Source organism: Anopheles funestus, chromosome X, assembly GCF_943734845.2.
Source record: "Anopheles funestus chromosome X, idAnoFuneDA-416_04, whole genome shotgun sequence".
Lineage (NCBI taxonomy): Eukaryota > Metazoa > Arthropoda > Insecta > Diptera > Culicidae > Anopheles > Anopheles funestus.
The window spans coordinates 7258846-7280914 of NC_064597.1; the positions used below are offsets into that span (position 1 = coordinate 7258846).

The following is a 22069-nucleotide window of genomic DNA, read 5'->3' on the forward strand; positions in this document are numbered from 1 at the left end:
AATGTAGATAGCGATTCACTGCGTGTATGATTATAACACTGCAAATGGTGGAAATCCGAAACGTTTGGGGCTGAATTTGATTGTCCCTTCCGGTAGACAGTGACACCCCGGTGTCACACGTCCAAACCGCCGAGTGTTGAATATTTGAAAATGTATTGGCCATTGAGGTTAGAAAGCTTCCCCACAAACTCGTTAGGCTGTTGCGCTTTATATAATACATGAATGCACACGAAGAATGGCTTTTAAAAAAAGATACCATTTCATCTCACACCCACCGTACGGGCCACTGTGTGTGAACGTGCGCATCCCGAACGAAGGAAATTGGTTTCTCAATTATGGATGCGCAGGTGTCCTGCCTACTGTCGGGTTGCTTCTGCTGACCTTTTTAGTACGGTATCCGATACGAAACAAAAACCCAACGTCTTGTGCAACGCGCACGACAGTCGTACAAGTGTACCGTGCAAGTTAACGTGATGGTCACGCGGTTTTGTGGCGTTTCGACGCTACTGCTGGTGCTAGTGCTACAATCAGATCAGGTTACGGGTGATGATTTCCCGTCGCTGCTATCCACAAACGCGTCCATGGGCAAGTTTCAACTACCGAAGAATCGCAATCAAATTGTGTCACCACCTTCCTCACTCAACCAGTTCTTTGTGTACCGATCATACACAATACAGTTTTATATTGCGCTTAGGCACTCCGATGGTGCTTTTATACATTGTTGAAACTAATTTGCTCACATTGAATTGTTTGCATTTACGACTCCAACTAGCGATCATTCTTGACCGTGAATATCTCGGTGCGGAGTACGAGAAAACACTGGAGGAGACGAAAACCATTGTTGAAAAATTGATACGAGAACATTTGAAAAATGGAGGCCTGATCGTGAAGTACTACTCCTGGACAAGCATTAATCTGAAGCGGGGTAGGAATAATACGAAACTGTTTAAACAATGCGAACGCACACTATCAGCTCATTGCAAACTTTCTTACTGATTGAAGATTTCTCCGCCGTGCTGTCGGTATCGAGCTGCAAAAATACATGGGACATCTACCAAGAAGCCGTCCGCGAGCGACTGGTAATGTTGAGCATTACCGATCCGGACTGTCCACGACTTCCGACGGGAAATGCAATCATGGTTGGTATCGGAGGATCTGGAGGAACCTGGAACATACATATGCTTAGTATATCACGCTATTTCACAGATTCCACGTAGCGATGGGTCTGGTAATTCCTTCGATGAGGTGTCGCAGATCATACTCGACATGAAGAGTTCCCGTGCCATCGGTTGGAACACGGCAACGCTACTGTACGATCAGGCTTACGGTATTGTTCTAGCTGTATCTCAGCGCCAGATTCAACACCTCAATTACCACAACCATTATCTTTCAGATACCGAAATTAGCCGTTGCATACTATCACTGCTCGAGGACCGTGAAGGCATAAAACCGCTCACGCTGACTGAGTTTAAAATAAACGCACCGACACACAGTTGGGAAAAACGGAAAGAGATCCGTAAAACGCTGCTCGGAATTCCGACCGCTTACACAGGTTAATGCTCTGACTGCATCACGGATCTTACCGATTGTTCAATAATTCTTTTGGACACTACTTTACAGGAAGAAATTTCATCGCGATTGTAAATATGGCCACACTAACACTACTGATGGAGATTTCCAAGGTATTTCGGATTTATTGCCACCCTTATGCCAAAGGACTTCAACTGGTTACACGTTTTTGGTTTCTTTACTTGCACAGGATCTCAAACTGGTTAACCCTTTCTCACAGTGGCTATATCTGATACCAAACACGGAGAAAACAAATAGTGACTTCTTCACATATTCTACCATCATTAACGAAGGAGATAATGTAGCGTTCGTGTACAACAACGCTAACAAGGCACAAAACTGCTCCGTAAGTGGACTGAAGTGCGAAGATCGAGAATTTGCAAAGAAACTTCAAATTTTGTGCTCTTCTTCATGTAGGTTAGTGTACTGTGCTACATGGAGTCCTATCTGCTTCACTTCATTCGAAGTCTCTCGAAGTTGATCCGCGAGGAACAAATCGTATTCGGACAAATCTCGGACGAGGAATGGGAAATTATACGTCCGAGCAAGCAGGAACGAAAGGCAAAGTTTTTAAACATGATCAAGGTATGGATATAGCGAAGTTCAACTCCCAAAATACAGTATTGGTCGTCTAACTTGGTCAGAATTTGATTGCAGTCTGCTATTACGTCTAAGGATGAGTGTAACAAATGCTCCCAGTGGAAGGTCCAATCCGCAGAAACGTGGGGTTACGTTTACAGGACAGATTTTATACCGGGTAAGAAGTGTCTAGTTGGGTTTTGAAGAATATATATATACATACTCTAGCGATTGGGATACCATTTGCCAGACATAAATGATGTGCAGGAGCGCCGAAAGTTTACAATGCTCGACATCGGCTACTGGTCACCGCAGGATGGATTTATGCTAACGGATGCCCTATTTCCACACTCTCAATACGGATTTCGTGGTGTACAGCTCGTCTTCTACAGCTACCATGTAAGTGGACTTCGGTATAATTCCTCCAAAAAACAGTACTAGTTCCTTATATTTCACGTCTCGTCAATACGTAGAACCCACCATGGCAGTTTGTGTCATACAACGAGTCGGGTATTCCAATCATTTCGAGTGGCGTGGTCTACGACATACTCACCGAGCTTTCACGCAAGCTGAACTTCACCTACACTATGGTAATTTCACAACCAGCCGAGATTAATGGTTCAATCATTGAGGGAAACACATCGGTAAGTTGAGGAATCTCATTCTAACAGGTGTGCACAATTTAACGAACTACTCCTCTTTGTACAGTCTGTCTATGATTTGAAAACCATTTCGTCGGATATACCGCAGGAAATATTCAGCACGCTAGTTAACAACAAGGTAATAATATTGGAATATCCTTAGAACATTACTGATAGTAACATTTAGCACGACAAAGTATCTCTAATATGACCGTAACCTTGTTGTGATGTCACAGATACTTCTAGCTGCAATAGGTGCAACTGTAAACGAGAAGCAAAAAAAGTTTGTTAGCTTCACTGACCCCATCAGCATCCAGACGTACAGCTTCATCATCTCACGTCCACGGTAATGGTGTAGTGTGTAATGGAGGTTATTATTGTAGTCGTAATGTGCTTTCTTTCTCGATGTTCGTATCTACAGTGAGCTGAGTCGAGTACTACTCTTTTTGTCACCCTTCGGTCCAGACGTAAGAATTCCGGTGTAAGTTGTTACAGGACGTGTATGATAAAATAATTTAATACTTGCAGACATGGTTGTGTCTAGCGGCAGCTGTTGCGTTAATGGGACCTATACTCTGTGTCATCAACAAGCTTAGCCCATACTACGAAGTACACAATAAACCCACCGACATAGGACTGGGAAAGGTGAACAACTGCTTCTGGTATATCTATGGTGCATTGTTACAGCAAGGTTTGCAGTGAAGTTGTTAAAGTATTTGTATACTCTTGGAAAGAATTAATCGAGAATTTCCCATCGCAGGTGGTCTATATCTGCCATATGCAGATAGTGGACGAATCATTATAGGAACTTGGTGGCTGGGTATGTATGAGTATGTTTGAAATAGGAATTTTGCCCACTAGCAATGCATTCTTTCTTGTCCACAAAACAGTTGTGCTGGTAATCGTTACTACCTACTGTGGTAACTTGGTGGCATTTTTAACATTCCCAAAGATTGACATCCCCGTCAATCGCGTGATGCAGCTGTTGCGCAATGACCGTGGAATGACTTGGAGCATCCGCCGAGGTACCTTCCTGGAGGAGATCTTAATGGTATGGGTCGCGTTCATACTATCCTCAGCGAAAGCGGACATTTATTGGTTTTTTTCACCCTCTCCTCGTCAGGACTCAACCGAACCAAAGTATGTGCAGCTGTACAAGGGCAGTCAGATAATAACCGAACTGTCGGATGAGCTAGTGGAACGTATCGAGGCTGGCAAGCACGTCCACATCGACTGGCGAAACAACCTGCGCTACCTGATGAAGCGTCAGTTTCTGCGTACGGATCGGTGCGACTTCGCGCTCAGCACGGATGAGTTTCTGGACGAGCAGATTGCACTGGTGATGCCGAAAGAAAGCCCCTACCTCGAGCTGGTAAACGAAGAGATCAAGCGAATGCATCAGTTTGGGTTCATCCAGCGCTGGGTATCGCAGTACCTGCCGGCGAAGGACAAGTGCAGCGGCACCGGTCGCGTGATGGATGTCCAGAACCACACGGTAAACAGTTCGGATATGGCCGGTTCGTACTGGATTCTGTTGCTTGGGTTTGCCAGTGGACTGTTTATCTTTCTGTGTGAGTTTGCCGTCAGCAGATACCGTCAGCATCGGGCATCTAAAGCGGCGATCGTTGCGTACAACGACTAGGATGTTGGCAAGATACAAGTATTTTAGGTAATTTGTTGCAGGAAGTCTTTTTTTCTTTGTTTAAGTTGTCAGATGCATAGAATTGTATTCATCAAGCAATAAAGCGGGAAAGTATAGTACACGAATTCGGTTTCTACATAATGGCATTCGAAAGGTAGATCTATATAAACACGTCTAGCCTCAGTCGAAGGCCCCATTTCACTGATGGTTTGGTATCGACGATGCGGGCAACAATGACAAGGAGGTCCTCCCCTGTAATCGGCAAATATTGGTGGCGGCTGGTCGTCACTTCACCGGTTCACTGTTCATTATCTGCGTGTGTGTGTGTGGTTTTTTGTGATTTTGTTTTATTACGATTTTTTTTATGTTGTGTACAGTCTATGGCAAAAGACCTTAACCTGCAACCGCACCACCGGGAAGAACACGAAGTATCCATCTTACCCGCAAATCGCCAACCCAACATTTCCATATAAAGCGTTCAACATTACAAAACAACAATAATTACAAGTGAGTATTACCTAGTTCGTTGCCTTCCGGAACAGTCGGCTCCGGACACGAACGCTTCTTCTACGCAGCGCTAAGGATTCTTTTCGTCGGGGTCTTTTTTTTTTGCTGAATATGTTCTCAAACTACCGAGTTCCTACTGTTGCTTGGCCGGTACATGGATTTACGAAAACCATTATATCTGCTATATACAAAAATTGAAGAAAACTTCAGCGCGCGTTCCCCACCATTCCCCCTCCCCGTACTACGTTTCTTCAATTTCCTGCCACCCTCGCATTAATTGTTTAAGCATTACTCCGCAATGAGGAGTGTGCGTGTGAAGCGTGTACACACACCTGCACCACACTACCGATGGTTGTACAGCGGTTGACCGAGATAGCGTGGTTTCTGCTCGCCCGCACCCCGTACATTCTGTCGCTTGCGCACCTTCAGCCGATGGTGATACGGTAGAAACTCGCTGTCCGGATTAAGCACCGGCAGTGGATGTTTGTAGTTGACGAGAATGTCACTCTCCAGATACCGGTTCCGTACGGGTCCACCCTGCTCAACCGATGACGGGCCACTGCTACGATACAGATACGGTATGTCGGCAACCGACGGTTGCCGTTGGCGATCCGGACGCAGACGGGTAGCACCCGGCAGCCGATGATCCAGTATGAGGTAGGATTTGGTGGTAGTCCCTGGTGCGTTCGGGTCAAACTCCGGACGCCGGTTGTAACCGCTGGCACCATTGTTAAGGATGACGGGCGCAATGTAGGACAGATCCGGCTGTGCTGGAGGTGGAGGCTGTGCGTGCTGTGATGGTTGGTAGTACTGCGGTTGATGATCACCGTACCCAGTCGCATGTCGTCCGTAATCGGTGGTGGTAACGTAGTAACCGGTCGGTAGATTCGGTGCGACAACACTGTTTGCCCCAGCCCTGTATACGTACGCCGGCGATGGTTCGTACTGTGGTTTGTAGGATGGTTGCTGATAGGTAGGCAGCCCACCGACCTGTATCGGTTGCGGTCCGACCACCTCCTCCGGGAAGAGTGTGCGATAGACGTTACCGTCGAAGGAGAGCGAAAGATTGGTAAGCGACTGACCCGACTGGTGTGCCTTTGACGTACGGCCGCTCTTGGTAAGCTTGTTGGCCTTCTCGTAGATTTGCAGCGTCTGGCGTATGGTTTGCACCTCACGATGGAACTGCTCGATAGGGCTGTAACCGTACGATCCGGACAGATAGTCCGGTGTGGCCGGTGCAATTGGACGGGCCGGTTCTGGGCGATGTTTACCGACCACCGGCAGATAGGTACGGGCTGGTAGATGAGGCGTAACCGGCGACGACCCGACATCGTTCCATCCGGGTGGGCTCGTCGAGGTGCGGATGTCGAAATACTCCGCGTAGATCGGATGTGCGGCCGGTGCTGGTGGTTGCTGCTGTCGTGGCACGCTACCATCGGGTAGTATTTTGTGTAACTTTGTCGACGGTGTTAGCAGTGGCGTCGTGGCGGCAACGGTACTTGCCGTCGGCGGTGGTCCGGTCGGTGGTTTCGGGCGGGGCCGTTTGGAGGCAGGTTTGGAAGACGGCACCTTCGGTGCACCGTACACCTCCAGCACTGGGACGAACGTTTTCAGTACGGCTTTCTGGATTTCTACACGCGATGGTGTAATCTTCGGCGGTGCCACACTGTTGACGGCGAGTGGCGTTACCGTAGTGGTTAGGTGTGGCCGTACACTGACGTAGTGTTTCGGTGGTTTGCTTACCTTTGGCCGGTCGGTTGCGACCACTGTCACGTTCGTACCGTTGGACGAACCAGGCGTGGGTTTCAGGATGAAAAAGTTAGGTGGAGGCGGTAAGATAATGCCCGGCACTAGTGGACCGGGTGGTACCGGGTTGGTGTAATTGCCACGGTACTCGAACGTATAGGGCGGTGGATAGTAAAGCGATGGATCGTCCTCATCGCCGGGCGGACCCGGCAGCGGACCGGTACGGTTCCGTACATCGTCTAGCGAACCACCGACACCGGCACCGAGCGGTGGCCCGAACGGTGGTCCCGGCGGTGGCAGCTTTAGGAACGGATTCGAGTACGTGCGATTGTCACTAACGGGCGGCGGGTTGACCGGGGGCGGATACTGGAGTCCGGTGTGGTGCTGGCCAGTAGCATTGTGCGCCGCTGGCCCGGTAAGTATATTTTGCCCACCGAAATCTTCCGGCCGTATGATCGGGAACGCTTTGTTGGTGAAGAGGAACGCCGACTCGTTAGTAAACGGATTAAATGCCGGCACCTGACGACCACGGATAAACTCAATCGGTCCGTTTTCGCGGAGCTGCACGGGAAAGGGTGGCGGGACGGCCGGGTTCGCCGGTATCTGCACCTGCCGGTCCGGTGCCCGGTAGTCGTCGATCGGCTGCCAGGCACTGCCGGCATCCGCCCCGGACCGATTGCTGCCGAAGCTGATCGAACCACCCTTCAGCACGAGCAGATGATCCTCCGCCAGCCAGATCTCGTCCGGCCGTAAGCCACCGTAGTTACGTTCGTCATCCAGCGGGACCTCCTCGTTGCGCCGGTAGTTCAGTACGCCGAGCCGTTGCGGTCGACGTTGGAACAGTTCGCGATGGATTAAACCATACTTGCCCTCCGCCACTTGGTCGGCGAGCGTTTTGGCTGACTCACTCTTGGCGGTTGGTGTCGACGATGGTACCGGTTGCGACTCCGACACCTGATCGGTGCTCTGACCCTCACCAGCACCGGCCGCTACCAGTGAAAGTGTATCCGGATCGGACTGTGATGGAAGGCTGTGGACCAAATCCACCTGAACGACATCGTAGTATTTGAGCTGCAGTGCCTGATCCAGTGGTTGATCTATAGCGTTAGTGCGGTCCTCCACCTGTTCCAGTCCGCTGTCTAATCGTCGCATAGCACGATGTTGTCTGTTGCCACTAGTTGTAAAAGAATAGACACACCTTAGCATTAGATCCTATGGGACTAGAGCTTGGAGTTAGAGCAAAGATCACTACTTACCGATCAATTCCACCTGCCAATACTGAGCCATCGGCATCGTGGAGGTAGATGACCACCAGATACAATGTACAGACGAGCAGAGGAAGAACTTGGGCGTTGCTGCTACGAGACATCTAAAATAGACAAAAATACAAGAACTTTACTTAATTACAACGTTACTCGGCAGCAGTTCGTGTGCTATTGACGCTTGTCTTGTTTGGGATCGCCCACAGAATTGCGATTGAATGACGGAGCACGTTGCGAGTTGGGCTTTCCTCCTGGAACTTTCCCTTAATTTTTGTTGGGCCCAGTAATGACGCAGTTTGCTGATGGATAAATTCTTCAAGAGTACCGTTCAAACCGTATCAAGGGACATACTGCTCAGCTAGATGAGTTAACTGACTATAGACCATATTTACTTTAGGGTTATGGTCCTCAAACTATTGTATCTTTATCATTTCGATTGATAGTTGTCATATTAGCAACTCTTCGTAAACCAATCATGTAAATCAATAACCAACCAAACACCCATGGGCAGTGAAGATGATCATATGCGTAACGAACTCGACGTGCGAAAAACAATCTACTTGAAACAAATCAAAATAGCGCAATAAAACCCCGTCAACCTGATTAGGGAAGGTAAGCAGCCGCCGGCTAAATGGTGTTCATTTGTCGTCTTCTTCTGTTTTTTTTTTTTGCATAACCTCATCATTGCGCAGTCTTCCTGTCGCCCGGTCGCGGATGAGTTGAAGATGAGCAACATTTGATGGATGTCAGTGCCCCCCTTCTGCCCGGTTTTGTCATCTTCTGCGTGCGCTTTTGGAGAACTGGTTTCCAGTTTGCTCGAGGGCTTTCCGGTCTAGCGATGTTAGGTGCTTTGTCATTTGTTTGTTTGTTTGTTTGTTTGGCTTGGGCTGTGCGCGCGCCAACGTTCAGGTCCGCTGGCCCCAGGCAAGGAGGAGGACACTGACAGAAACGTGACAGATTAATCATGCCGGTTGAAGGTTTGTAGTTCGTGGCGGGCGGAAAGTAACGAGCTCGCGCTTCACAAGTTTTTGGGGTTTTCGCTCACCAAACGTGCTCTTCGTGAAGAAACGGTCGCATCTCCCGGGAGATGTCGCAATCCTGAAGCCTCATAACGGTGACAAGTTTCAACTTGAAGGCAGCATTGATTTGGTCGGGTGAATGGGGCGGTTAGATATGTGATTCCGACATGTGGGCACCATTCGGAATCGCAAACGCTAGACGTGAAGGTCGAAACGATTCATTTTCCCTTTCATCCCGCAATAGGTAGTAAAAGTTATAATTAAGCTCAGTGGCGATTAATGATTAAATCTCATTTTGAGCGTCGTAATAATGTTGCTCGATCTGCAAGATGTGTAAACTATCAATAATCGTTCTCCGGAAGTGTTTGTTAAACATACTTTTTTAATGTCTAACATAACTTTGAACACATAAAAAGCCCAGAAGCTTAGTTTTGCAATGTTTTGAAGCATGTGCATGTTCGAATTTTGTGTACTAGATCTTCCTAATACCTTGAGGATATATACTGCTTTCCTTGGGCTGAGATATTGAGAATATTCAGAATTTTTAGCTCTCAAACAGCATTCCTCAAACTTCTTAAAAGGTGGCTCTAAACATAGCTCGTTGCTCAAAGTCTTCAACTCACAGATTGGGATCATGTTGGGAAATGTTTTACGCGCAATATATGCAGGAGTCCTTCAAACGGAAGAGTCCTTCTCATTAACATGGGCGCTTCTTCGACGGCAATAAGGCAGAGTAGAGAGAGAGAGAGCTATCGGTAATAGAGCACCGAACTCGAACTGATTGCACAATGGAGAACTAACCCTCCCCGTCTCATAGGTGGCCCCACACGAAACACTATCGACAACCCATCAGTGATTGGGAGACTTGGGAGTTTTGCAGATGAAGATAAAATTCGGCTCCAAGCTCTTAGCTTCGCGCGTAACGTTTTGAAGCATGTTAGAGGCTGCCCGAAAACGAAACGAAGAAAAAAAACCTATATTCAAACAACATACACCGCATCACTATACGCCTAGGCTCTGCGCTCCCAATACGCCGCAACGTACGTGTTCGTTCGCCTCGGATGTTATGCAAATGCTTGATGCGATCCTTACGTCAGAGACCGTTTGCATCATAATCGAACCGGGCTGCCGATCACAGGCTACCGATCTCCGGTCGGGAACTCACCCAAAGGCTCACGACCTACCACACACATACAAACGCGCTCGCACACACACACACTTATATATGGATAGTCCCCTTTCCTTCAAATAAAATGGCATCCGCAATTTTGCTCGCAACCGTGGGCGAGATGCATTTTTTCCCACATCATATGTTCAGGTTGGGAAAAAGGAAGATTGAAAGAAGTTTGTCTTAATTTGCCCGCATACATCTGTGTGCGTGTGAGTGTGTGTGACAGATGTAAAAAACTGGGCAAGAGGAGAAGTAGATGTTATTTGGATGTAAGTGGTATGCTTCTCCTTCGCAATTTAGAGCAAACGCGTCCAAGCCAAAAGAGTTACGGCAAAAATGGAGGATAAGAAGAAAAAAAAAGTTAGCCACAATATGGTGGCGAAGGTGCACAACAAAAACTTTTGCTCATCGACGACATAACCTTATGTTGTTGATGGCAGAGAAAAAAAAATTAGCTCTCGAACAGGAGGTGAAAAGAAAGCTGAAAACACCCAACTCCCCCTCCCCCCGAAAAGCTAGCCAATTTTCCGGGACGGGTGTGTAGCAGTAAGTTTAATTATAAATTAATTTAAGCATCAATCGGCAAACGGGGTGGACGTGTGTGTGTGTGGAGGGAGCTTACGTACGAAATGCGCCACATTTTATTTAATGAAATGGCTCATTTCAGCTATGAAATTCCAATCATCGCATCAGCCCAGTATGAAACGTATAGGGGGGAAGGAGAGGAAGATTATTAGAAGCGAACAGCGTAAACGTCAGATAGTGATGTGCCGATCGCTTATTAAGCGCTACAAAACTGTCAAATGCAAGCGAGTGTGAAATGTATCTCTTCCAGCCTTTGGTTAACACGCGCTTGCATTCCGAGCTTGCATCAGTCGCGCTACAACGGCCGGTGGACACAATATTACGACAAAAGATTACCAACAGCAGCAGCCTGCGTACACACGCACCTGACGGCACCCGAAAAAAAAAAATGTATGCGAGATGCTGCGAGCCGTGTAAAGGAAAAGGTCTCTACACGCTCATTTTTCGGTAATAAACTGTTATTTAATATCAAACAAGTTTCACATTATTACCGTCATCCGCTTACATCTGCAGCGCACCATTGCGTTACCCACCGGGGTTCGGTGGAATAGCGAATAAACTCAGTTCGATCACACATCCTAATCGCAAAACGCAAACTACACACCGACCGCGTTAGCCAACTGGTGCGTTTCCAGTATTTTTAGCGCAAAAAGAAAATTTCGATCGGGCGCATTAAAATGTGGCAGCGCACACACCCAGTGCTTGAACGCACGCACCAACACTTGCTTTTTTTTTGGGGACAACGGCACGAGACGTATAGTATCTTACTCGCTGCGATCTGCGCCATTAGACATCAGTAACGGCACACCAGAGCGCGGATCTCACCTTGACCGCAATCGGTGTGCTTTAGCCCGCCCGGTCAGTTTTTTTGGAGACGGGGCGCGGCGTAACGATCAAGTCGTGACACCTGCTGGAGCAGGGAAGTGAGAAAACGGTACGGGAATGGGAGGAAGGACAGAGAGAGAGAGAGAAAGAGCTTTATTTTTCGCAACTCGTCTTAAGGTATTGGACGGCTCGTTGCTGGTGATGGGAAACTTGCCGCTAACGGAAGATGCGTCCGTTCCATTCGGTTTTTGGGAACGTAACTGTCACACGTTAGCTGCATCCGGTGGAGAGATGGAGAGCGCGGAAAGAGGCAAGAAGTAGAAAGGGGTAGTATTAACAAGTTTTAAGTATTTCCTCCGCAAGGGTGTCGTCGAATGCTTGCTTCCTGGCTTTAACGACTCACATGATTGTCATAATTAATTTGGGTAAATTTTAAAGTATCTTCCCACGTAAAGCTCCGTTATAGTTGGTACTTTGAATACATTCAATACAGGGAGTTACGATTGAAGTCACCAAGCTCCAGGCGCGCTCTTTCATGCTGCTTGTTTAGATCAGGATGATGAGAACTAATATGTATTAGTTCTTATCAGTGGAGCACCGGAGCAGTCATGTGGTGTATATGGTAAACAGCGCTAGTTCCACACGGCAGGACCCGGGGATCAAATCCCATCTGGACCCCCCATCTCCACGAGGCAAGGGCTTGCCTATTATGTAGATATGGGGTAAGAATATATCTTGTAAGCCAGAAATGTCCGGCATGATCGTAAAGAGTCCTTAAGCCAAGGAGAGAGAGAGAGATAGAGGGAGATCTCTACTGATGTACAAAATAACTTCCAATATATACGATCACAGTTAAGACCTAATGTTTCGTAAATGTTTCAAGTGTTTTTTCTCTCAGCGCTAGTTTGGAAAAAGAAATCGTCCACGTCTAAACACAAATACTGTGCTGTGCTTTTGAAGGTCACTGATGCTACAACATTTAAATAGTTTAGCACTCCCTACACAACACTCAAATCCTGCCTCTACGGGCACGCACAAAGTAAAGCAATCGATTCCAAACACTCTATTCGCAACGGCCGGCACCGAACAGGAAGTGCTATTCGCCTCAACCTTGACAGAGGAAATCACCCGAACCGTACCGGGATTATTAATTTGCTCTCGGAAGCGACGCTCACTGATCGATCTGACAGATCAGCAAGTCGGTATGTGTTAGAAAAAAAATACTCAACCAAATATGCATCTTGCCTGAAGGCACATTCGGTTCAAAGTATTATGATTACCGCCTACGGGTGAGTATCTAGCAACAAACAACCCCCCAAATACAGCCTAATCCCCCGTTACGCTTAGTATTTTGAACTCTTCGTCGCACGAGGACGTTCAGACATCGAATCGTCCGACAGCAACAAAAAATCCGTACACCGGATCGAATCCAATTTACCCTTTACATCCTGCGATTGCTATTAAACTGTGCTCAAGCTAACGTGTCGGACATGTTTCGTTGGGGAGGGATGGGAAGCCACAGTTGGAGGTTGGGTTGCTTGGAAGCGTGGTTCAATGTGCTTCCGTGTTGGGGATCGGTTTGCCCACCATCTCCAACATCACGCTCAGTGTGCTCAGGAGCGAGATCCCCGTTCTGTTGGCGACACCGGATTTAACCTCCAGAACTCATGCGCCCAAGCATTAGTCGCCATGTTGTCGTTTGTGTCGAACCAATGTTTTGACTGGATGCGCAGTTTTAACTCACTTACTCGCTTCCTGTACATTCGTTCTCCGATTTAGCTGTGTGACGTGAAGGATTGCGCTTTGCCTTCCAGCGCACACCGGATTACATTGGACGAGCTTCAAACCGGATTCGCAATTGATTCGCCGACGGTTGAATCACGCTCCACATTCATAACGGGGTACTTCATCATAACGCTGTTGCGGTATTGGATCGTTAGCCTGTGGTACTAGTGCCCCGTTCCCGGATATTAGAAGTGTTTGAGTTGAAGAGCTCACTCCATCAATGTATCTCAAGTTGCAGATCAAATCGCGACACGTCTGTGACTGGCAGCAATTACGAAGTATGAATAGCAATAGAACTTCTCTTGGATACTTCCATTTGGAGTTCTCCTCTACCTCGTATGTCAAGAGTTTCTACGTTTAAATAGAATCTAATATACCCAACATGTATTATCGAACTCAACAATTACCTTGAAGTCTGGCTCGAAATCAGTAATAATGCTCCAATTTTTTCTTCCCTTTGTGATCTTCAATATTACCAACAGAGTACAGCAACGGTATGCCTGTTAACGAAACTGCAAGTTCGTACGATCAAACCGGTACGTCCACGATTACGATGCAATCAGCTACAACTTCAACAACGGCACACTTTACGGGACCAAACCCAAAAGATTCTTAGTTTTTCTTTTTGCCCTGCTGAACTGCTGGATTTTGTCTACCAATTTGCGTAATCATACCGCGCACCCTACGAAGGCTACAAGTGAATGCCTTTATTTTTTTTGCCTTGTTCTTTGTGCCCCGATTTGCAAGCGGCGATGAAAATAATAAAAACAAAACTATCAACACCGAAAAAAAACACTCCACTCCACAGCGCACCGCCTGGTTTGCCTGTACCGAGAGTGTTATTGATTGGGGCGTGCAGGACAACTTGATCCAATTATTTCGTCACACCCTTTTCGTTGATTCCGATGGCTGTTGCTGGTGCCAATCGTTGGCATTCTTTTCACCGTTTTGGATATGGGTAGTGAACGGACGCCTTATGTTTGGTTCTAGCTAGATAGATGCAGTACAGCGGACTGCGCCCTGGGCTCGAACGCCAACTACCAAGGTTCTTTTTCTCGTCCCAAAAGGAAATCGCCGCCTTGTCCGTGGCGAAAGAGAGAAAGAGAGAGCGGATCTACGAAGGAACCGGCTCGAGGGAAGGAAACGGAAGAGGACGGGAGCTGTTTTAGGGTGGAACGGTATTTTTGCCACCCTGTTTTTTTGTGGCCATGTATCACCCAAGTACCTCGCCTAGTACTGTACAGACAACGCGTGCGGAAGCTGGCGACTGGCGACTTTCAGGGCAGTGACGGTACGGGGGGAAAAGGGGTTGTAGCGATCGACCGGAGGTAATAGACAAGACACGGAGTGCTTCGGAGTCCACACAGCACCGTTTGAAACGACATCTTGTCATGTTCCACGGCTGCTTTGCCCGGTATCTCCGGAGCCCAAAACGGCCTCTCAACAGCCTCCACGCGATCGTATGAGGCAGTGCCCAGATCGTGGCTGTGGGCCCGGTAACTGGTTCGCTAGTTACCGCGAGCGAATGCTATACCCTCGCTTAGCAAACAGGGTTGGGCACTACTCCCTTTCACCCTTGTTACCCTTCCGCTTCACCATCTCTAGCAGTACCACCCCGCCTCACCAGAAGGCCAAACTCACCCTCGCGACCCGTAGCAAAAGCTGAACCATTTCGATCGGGAAAAAGAGAGCAAACTCACATCTCGGTGTCGTGTGGAATGTGAAGGAAACGAGTGAAACAGCAAGATTAAGAAAGAAAAAAAACGAAGCGAGAGAGAGAGAGCGACATGGGGGAAAAAATGGAACACACCCAAAGACACCCCCCCGACTTAAGTAAAGGCACCGGCAGGCAAACAAGTAGGTTTAAGCCTCGCAACCTCGAGCGAGAATGGTTGCTAAATGTGAATGCCAAATGCCCACTCGTCCATGCCCCACCCTGGTACCAAACTACCTCACCGTAATGCACCACGCAGCAGTAGCAGCCTCACCCCAACACCAGTTCGCACCTTGCACTGGTACATGAAACATAGACTCCGGGAGCTAGGAATGTTGTACCGGTGAGACGACATTATGAACCTAGCAGTATCAAACCATTGGCAAACAATACCGTTGCACCCAGGTGTTTGTATGTGTGTAATGGTTAGAAGCAACGAAAGAAACCGCAATGAAAGGGAGGGAGGGCTGGGAGTATGCAGTTGCACTGGTGCCGTACTGTGGGACACTTTTTCCCACAATTGTTGGATCGACAACGGGGCAGGCGAAATCACTGCGGCAAACAAAACCCAGACCACTACTGCACCGATGTGAGCCAGTGTCCCCATGCAGCATCCAGACCTGTGTCCGTGAAGGTGGGGAGAAAGGTTGTTCTTACTGAGTGGCCTTTTTTTTACGTGCTGTTTAGCTCAAATCAAGCTACTACATTTATTAGTGGCCCCATGGCAGCTAAGATAATTACCTCCAAAAACCCTTCTAGTGTGAATAATGGGGTTTCTGTAGTTATCTTTTTTTCTGAGTGTTAGACGACTACTCATGTTTTTTTCAGGATCTCTAAAAGAGAACCGAGACGAAGTCTTCAAAAGCTTTCATCTCATCTCTAGGTTATCCCAGGTATTTCACGAAACTTTGGAGTAACTAAGTACCAAAGAATGAGGCTTTCTTCGGTAGACTACTCTTGTTTTTTTCAAGATCTCTGAAAGAGAACCAATAGGATGTCTTCAAAAGCTTTCATCTCACTAAAACTAGGTTATCCCAGGTATTGCTTGAAAGTTTTGAGCAACTAAGTACCAAAGAATAAGGCTTTCTTCGGTAGACTATTCATGTTTTTTCAGGATCTCTAAAAGAGATCCAAGAGGAAGTCTTCAAAGGCTTTCATCTCATCAAAACTAGGTTATCCCAGGTATTACATGAAAGTTTTGAGTAACTAAGTACCAAAGAATATGGCTTTCTTCGATAGACTACAGATTATTTCTCAGGATCTCTAAAAGAGATCCAAGAGGAAGTCTTCAAAAGCTTTCATCTCAGCAAAACTAGGGTATCCTAGGTTTTACATGAAAGTTTTGAGAAAGTAAGTACCAAAGAATAAGGCTTTCTTCGGTAGACTACTTATATATTTTCAGGATCTCTAAAAGAGAAGACAGAGATAGCCTTCATAAGGTGCTCTCCATTCAAAACTGGTGTTATTCTAGGTATTTCATAATAATTGAGGCAACTACATACTAAAGAATATGACATTCTTCAACATTCTGTTCGGTGTTAGACAACTACTCATATATTCTCAGGATCTCTAAATGGGAAGTTTGGAAGGGAAGGTTTAGAGAAGGTCTTATCCACGCAACACTACTACTAGCTAGATACTCATTAAAAATGCAGTATCGCAGATATACGTGCCAGAAAGCGCAGAATCTATCCACAAGAACATTGGGCTATTTCTATCTCGCCAATCTCGCTGCTGATTAAATGCCACCATGTAAACTTTAGCGTTTCCAAAGGTTTTCTTTCCAAACGCAAACGATGCTCAAGGGGTTAAACAAGTGGGCAAACGTAAACAGCTGCTGTGCGCTGTAGTTTACACCGCTGCAAACCGTTGCGCAGGAGCCCGCACAAATTGTCCTATGCTTTATTAGCCGCTTGTGTGGTTGTTGTGTTTTTTTTTATTCGAAACAAGCACACCAGATAAGCCTAAAGAGGGAGGGCGTGGGGGAGGTGGCACATGGTGGCGCAGACTAAGCAAATTTAAAGCATGGAAAACCATACACAGACTTGATTTCTGATCCCAATTTTCTCATCCGTCTGCTATTGGAACGGTCGCCTTTTTGCGATGCGGCTTGAATTTAAAAAAAAAAGGTACAATTTTCACGCTTCACCAACGCCCTGAATGGTGCACGAGGTTTTCGGTATGGTCGAATGTTTTGAAACGGTTTTAGCCGAAGCTGTTGCGGCAATTATAGAACCACGCAGTTCACACACCGCAGCATAACCCACATGCAACAGTTGCACAGTTGCGTTTGCTGCATTGTTGCAACGGGTTGGGTGCAAAAATCGAGCGAAAGCGCCCAAGCAAGCGCGCATATACACCCCGACGGCAGCTTTTGCTTTCGCGCACTATAATTTTAAATCCGCCCGTGCAAACGAAACGGGTGACGTTCAAGTTTGAAGCTTGAATGAAAACGAAAGAGGAGAAGTTGGAAAAAAAACAAAACCCCTTCCTTTACAATATCTAACAAACATTAAGTGCGAACCAGAACCGTAAGAATCTTGCGGGTTGGACTTTAAACCAAAAATTGATTTAGACGAAAGGTTTTGAGTACGAAGGGCGGTTTAAGCGGTAAAGGCAGAGAAGCGGGGAGTTTTTGGGTGGTACGATACCGGTCACGCAGAAGACATCAGCCTCGAATCATAATTCCATCGATGGACACCAATATATACCCTCCACAAACGGACGCACGGGTGCTTGAAGGTTTTTTCGTTTTTCTTGTTTGTATGTTTTGAGGTTAGAGAGTCCCTTAATGTCGTTTGCCCGGGGTCCGCTCAGCCATGGCGTTGGAATATTTCGAACCGTGAGCGAAAGTGAAACCGTATGCGAAGTGGGCAGCATAAAACCGTTTCATTTTCCGCTCCATTCGGTCGCCACCACAAACTGGCTCGCACAGCCACATTCGTGGGTACCCCCTTTTTTTACGTAGGTAGGAAAAGAGCCACAAAACGGCACACAGCAAACAACAAACAAAAAAAACGGCCCTTCCAGCCGTTCCGCTGTTTTGGAGCTTTGTGCTTTCTCCTCTTTTGTGGTTCGTCGGTGCACCGCAGTCAATAATGTATGTGGTGCGCTGATCAGCCGATCACGGGGGGGGGGGGTGGGAGAGTTAACATGCGATGATATAATTTTTTCGTGCCGCTCGGTCAATGAAAAGGAAACTTTGACAGTTTGCGGTCTGCAACAAGAAGAGCAAAAAAAAATATATAAATATATAAGCACAAGCGAAGGAGCAAAACAAAATACACGAAAAACAGAAAGGTTGAAAGCAGACATGGAAAAGACACGCGAAAATGTTGAACTAAAACTTTAAATGCGAATGAAAGCGAAAATAGTGCACACGAAAGGAAGAAAGATGCAGAAAAAAATGGCAAAACTTGCGTGCTAAAGGATGCGAACAAAAAAAAAACAGGTAGATCGAGACGAACGAAGGCTCCCCTGAACTCCAGCAAAAGACGTCTATAGAGTAAGAAACTCGACCAGCAAAATGGAAGCCGCCGCCGCCGCTGCAGCGGCATGTGACGTACGGTGGAGAATATAAAACAGAAGAAAAAAACACGATTATGCAATCGCTCTGTTTGTGCGCGGGACGGCTGTCGTCGTCTGCTATCGAGTCGCGAGACCAAACCATTCGCAACTTGTTCAGACCTTCATGTGAACCGTGCCTTCTCCACCGCCACTTTCAGCCACTTTCTCCCACTGTAAGATCCACTCCACCCCCGCAGACTCAGCGTCCAGAGATTAAAGCAGGCTGTGTGATTGCTTAAATATGGTTATGAAAAGTAGACCACGCATACGGTCATTTATCATATCGCTTAGTATATGCGCGGTATAGTAACTCGATGCATTTCCTGAAGGATCGTCCCCATTGGACGTAGTGTAGTGCGGGTATGCAAATGTGTGGATCAATGTCAGTCTACTAACCCTTGTTGATCGTGCTAATCCACAGGTAGCTTGTTGATAGAAGAGGAAGAGATGTTTTGCACCAACTCTGGGAACTCTGGCTACGTGTTTCTGTGGACTTCCTTGGGTACGATGGGAGGAGGTTTGATAGTTGAGCCAAAAAACGGGAGCAGGGACGAAAGGGACGTCCGCGTCGGTTTGAGATCCGGCTACCCGGAGCCCGACTGCCTGAGCGGCGGTCCCGGCAGTGTTGTTTTGTCACCTGCAGGGCTTTTCGCCTTCCCCCTTAGTAACAGCTGGTTCGGCTGCGACACTCACAACGCAGATACGAGCGCAAAACCGATCGGTGACAGCCGCTCATGGCGTCCGGGGGAGGGGGGGCGTGGAACCAACGTTCTGTTTGCTGCTCGTTGCTGATTCAATACACTTTGAAGCACTCCTGATCAGCTAGCTGCTCAGCTGCAAACTACTACTTTTAACACTTTCTTCTTCTTCTTTTTTGTTTGTTCTACCGCTAGTGGCTTAACAGGTGTATCCTCATCTGGCGAGGTCTAGAGAGATATTGACGTCTCTCCGCTTCTCTAATCAACACTAGAATGGGAAAGGTGCTGGAAATATTCTTAAACCCTCTTTTTTGACTCTACAAACTTAAAAGTGACACAGTGGTCCCGAACTTCATAACATTCATGCTCATCTCATATATTGAGTTTATCATCTGGATCAATTTGATCAGACAACGTGTTGATAACAGACACTGAGACGGAGAAAACAGCTGGAAAATCACGCCACTTTAATGAAGTTTATTATGCTAAACATATCCTGATTCCTGTCACTCAAGTGACACATGTCACACTTTTATGAAGTTTATTATGATAAACAAATCCTGATTCCTGTCACTCAAGTGACACATGTCACTCAAAGTTCCTTCTTATGTCCTAACGCTCCTCCAATAAATAAATGTAAGATCTTTGAAAAAGCCTTATCAAAAGATTGTTATCACAACTCTTTAAAACAAAATTTCCCTACCAACAATATAGAAATAATGAACATAAATACTCAACCTAATCGATCACTAATGTACAGAAGAACGTCTCGCATAGATTTGCGAATGAGAGCTAATTGATTATGAATGATATCGCATCATTAGCTGTACCGATTACACGAAAGCGCACACAATCACGTCACACACATGCACACCCACACACAACATGAAGAAAACAACAACAAAATAAACAAATCGCCGACAACACCGTGTCTTATTGGAGGCAGTGATAGACAATCCTGCAATCTCCTTAAGATCTGGTTTTTCTTGGAGAGTTTTTTTTTGTTTTAAATTAATCCTAAACCTAACTCCTACGGGGATTGTTACCCAGAGACCGATCGCGCCGTTCGCGATTACTACTCGGACTCTACTTTATCTCGTCAACCGGCCGATACGTACTGAGCATGGTTCGTGGAATTTCGTGCCCACGAACCTCCCGAGCGCACACGTTGACTCACACACCCCAACGCGCAATGAGAGTGGGAGCTGGATCGCCCCCCCCCGGAGGGGGGAGGGGTGGTGGGAGGAAAGCGGTTGGAAAGGGTGGCAAAAGGCCACGGAAAAGGCCGTGCACATGGGAAACCGACGCAACGTGCTGTGTGCAGCCAGGTAGGCACAAAAAAAAGCACAAACTAGTTCCCCCTTCCAGCGGGGCACCACTAACGATATCGGTTTTCTCCCACCCCTAAGCTATACCGTCAAAGCCTCCCCCCACGGATCAAACTGATTCCTTCACGGCGAGGGACTGATCGTTCCGATGCATAGCAGTACCCGCCTGCAGCTGCTAGAGAAACATCTGTGCACGCTAGTGTTTATCGAACGATTCGAAGCATTTTGCACCGTACGGATATTGTTTTGTTGTGGTAAGAATACTTTACTTCCAGATCCAGATGCATCAAAGGTGTTGCGAGAATATTATCAAAACCGAGAGACTGTTCCTGTTTGAGAAAGTAATGCAAGATACTCCAGCGAAATACTAGATAAATAAAAAATACATTGTGAGGTAGTACATCTCACATGAGACTAATTAATGCCACTAAATAGTTTCCACATTACAGCTAAACAATCGTAATAATCACCTTTTTATTTGGTAATAAATATATAACTGAACCTACCATCATCGCACATCGTTCAAACGTGCAGAATAAATTACATCGATTGCATATGTTTCAGTTCTGTTTCGGTTCATAAGAACGACCAGCATCAGATGGTAACAGGGCGCATAATGCTAAGCATAATTAAAACAACGCCAGTTAATTAAGCACAGGTAAACCATAATCCGTGAAAAGCGGTATCGCCATCGCCGCTCGATGTGGTGGAATGCATTTTTTTTTGGGTAAATTACGACCATGCACACCATGTGTCGTGTTGGTAGTTGGGGGGGTAGTTTCTTGACTACGACCGGCAACGAGTTGGAAAATAGAAAGGCAATATGCAAGTGGGTGGCGATCGCGTGATGGGTGCCTTTAACAAATTAATCAAAATCGAGCAAAGGCAAACTTGCAAAACGTCTGATCAGCGGCCGCGGCGATTCCTTGTGGTCAGGTGTGTCATTAATATTAGACAGAACAACATTCCTAGGGCAAAACTGTTGTTTCAACCCATGAGTTCGTGTTGGTTGTATTTTGTTATATGGTTTGTATGTTTCCTAATCGGTAACGGCTGTTTTCCCGTTCATTGCTCTGTGATCCTTCTGTTCTTTTCGATGAAATATATAGCCATATGTCTCGTTGTTTTTCGAAACAAAGATGCTGTTTTCGGATACGTGATGTACGTAGGTCTTGGAAAGCTGATGTAGCTTCCATTTCTATAATAAAGCAAAAAGCTTCCAACATACCTTTGTTGAAGAGGTCTGCTAATAGCACATGTCTGAAAGCGTATAATGGTAAGTATTAACGGATTGATCTAACAGTCACTAGGGAATCATAACTTACCGGATGTACAGGAGCTGAGTGCGCATCCGAAAGGCATTGTTCCATTTCATATCAGCCTATTAGCAGGCGTACGTCTGCCGTATAATGATTCCCTTAAGATATTTGT

At 46.6% G+C, this 22069-nt stretch overlaps 2 protein-coding genes across 9 annotated transcripts; one reads left to right on the top strand and one right to left on the bottom strand.

Annotated features, from left to right (window-relative positions):
* The first annotated feature begins 66 nt into the window (after positions 1–66).
* LOC125761534 (ionotropic receptor 93a) lies at positions 67–4436 on the top strand. Of its 2 annotated transcripts, XM_049422758.1 has the most exons (18): positions 67–585; positions 773–925; positions 1003–1139; positions 1207–1327; positions 1394–1552; positions 1621–1682; positions 1760–1915; positions 1987–2154; positions 2227–2326; positions 2399–2547; positions 2622–2792; positions 2857–2928; positions 3026–3135; positions 3211–3256; positions 3318–3480; positions 3550–3609; positions 3680–3840; positions 3913–4436. In XM_049422758.1, exons 1-18 carry the CDS (start codon positions 474–476, stop codon positions 4429–4431), a joined length of 2619 nt encoding a protein of 872 aa, XP_049278715.1. In that variant the 5' UTR covers positions 67–473; the 3' UTR covers positions 4432–4436. The 2 variants fall into 2 exon arrangements, with proteins under 2 accessions (XP_049278715.1, XP_049278707.1); XM_049422750.1 differs by having other exon boundaries at positions 67–925.
* A 150-nt stretch (positions 4437–4586) lies between these two features.
* On the bottom strand, positions 4587–22034 carry LOC125761549 (uncharacterized). 7 transcript variants are annotated; one of them, XM_049422816.1, is made up of 4 exons: positions 21964–22034; positions 21867–21898; positions 7941–8053; positions 4587–7858 (listed from the first exon to the last, which is right to left on the bottom strand). In XM_049422816.1, the coding sequence occupies exons 3-4, from the start codon at positions 8051–8053 to the stop codon at positions 5281–5283; spliced, it is 2691 nt and encodes an 896-aa protein (XP_049278773.1). In that variant the 5' UTR covers positions 21867–21898; positions 21964–22034; the 3' UTR covers positions 4587–5280. The 7 variants fall into 7 exon arrangements, with proteins under 7 accessions (XP_049278773.1, XP_049278766.1, XP_049278726.1 ...); XM_049422809.1 differs by lacking the exon at positions 21964–22034 and adding an exon at positions 19009–19578 and having other exon boundaries at positions 21867–21894; XM_049422769.1 differs by lacking the exons at positions 21867–21898; positions 21964–22034 and adding exons at positions 19009–19578; positions 20357–20495.
* Positions 22035–22069: the final 35 nt, after the last annotated feature.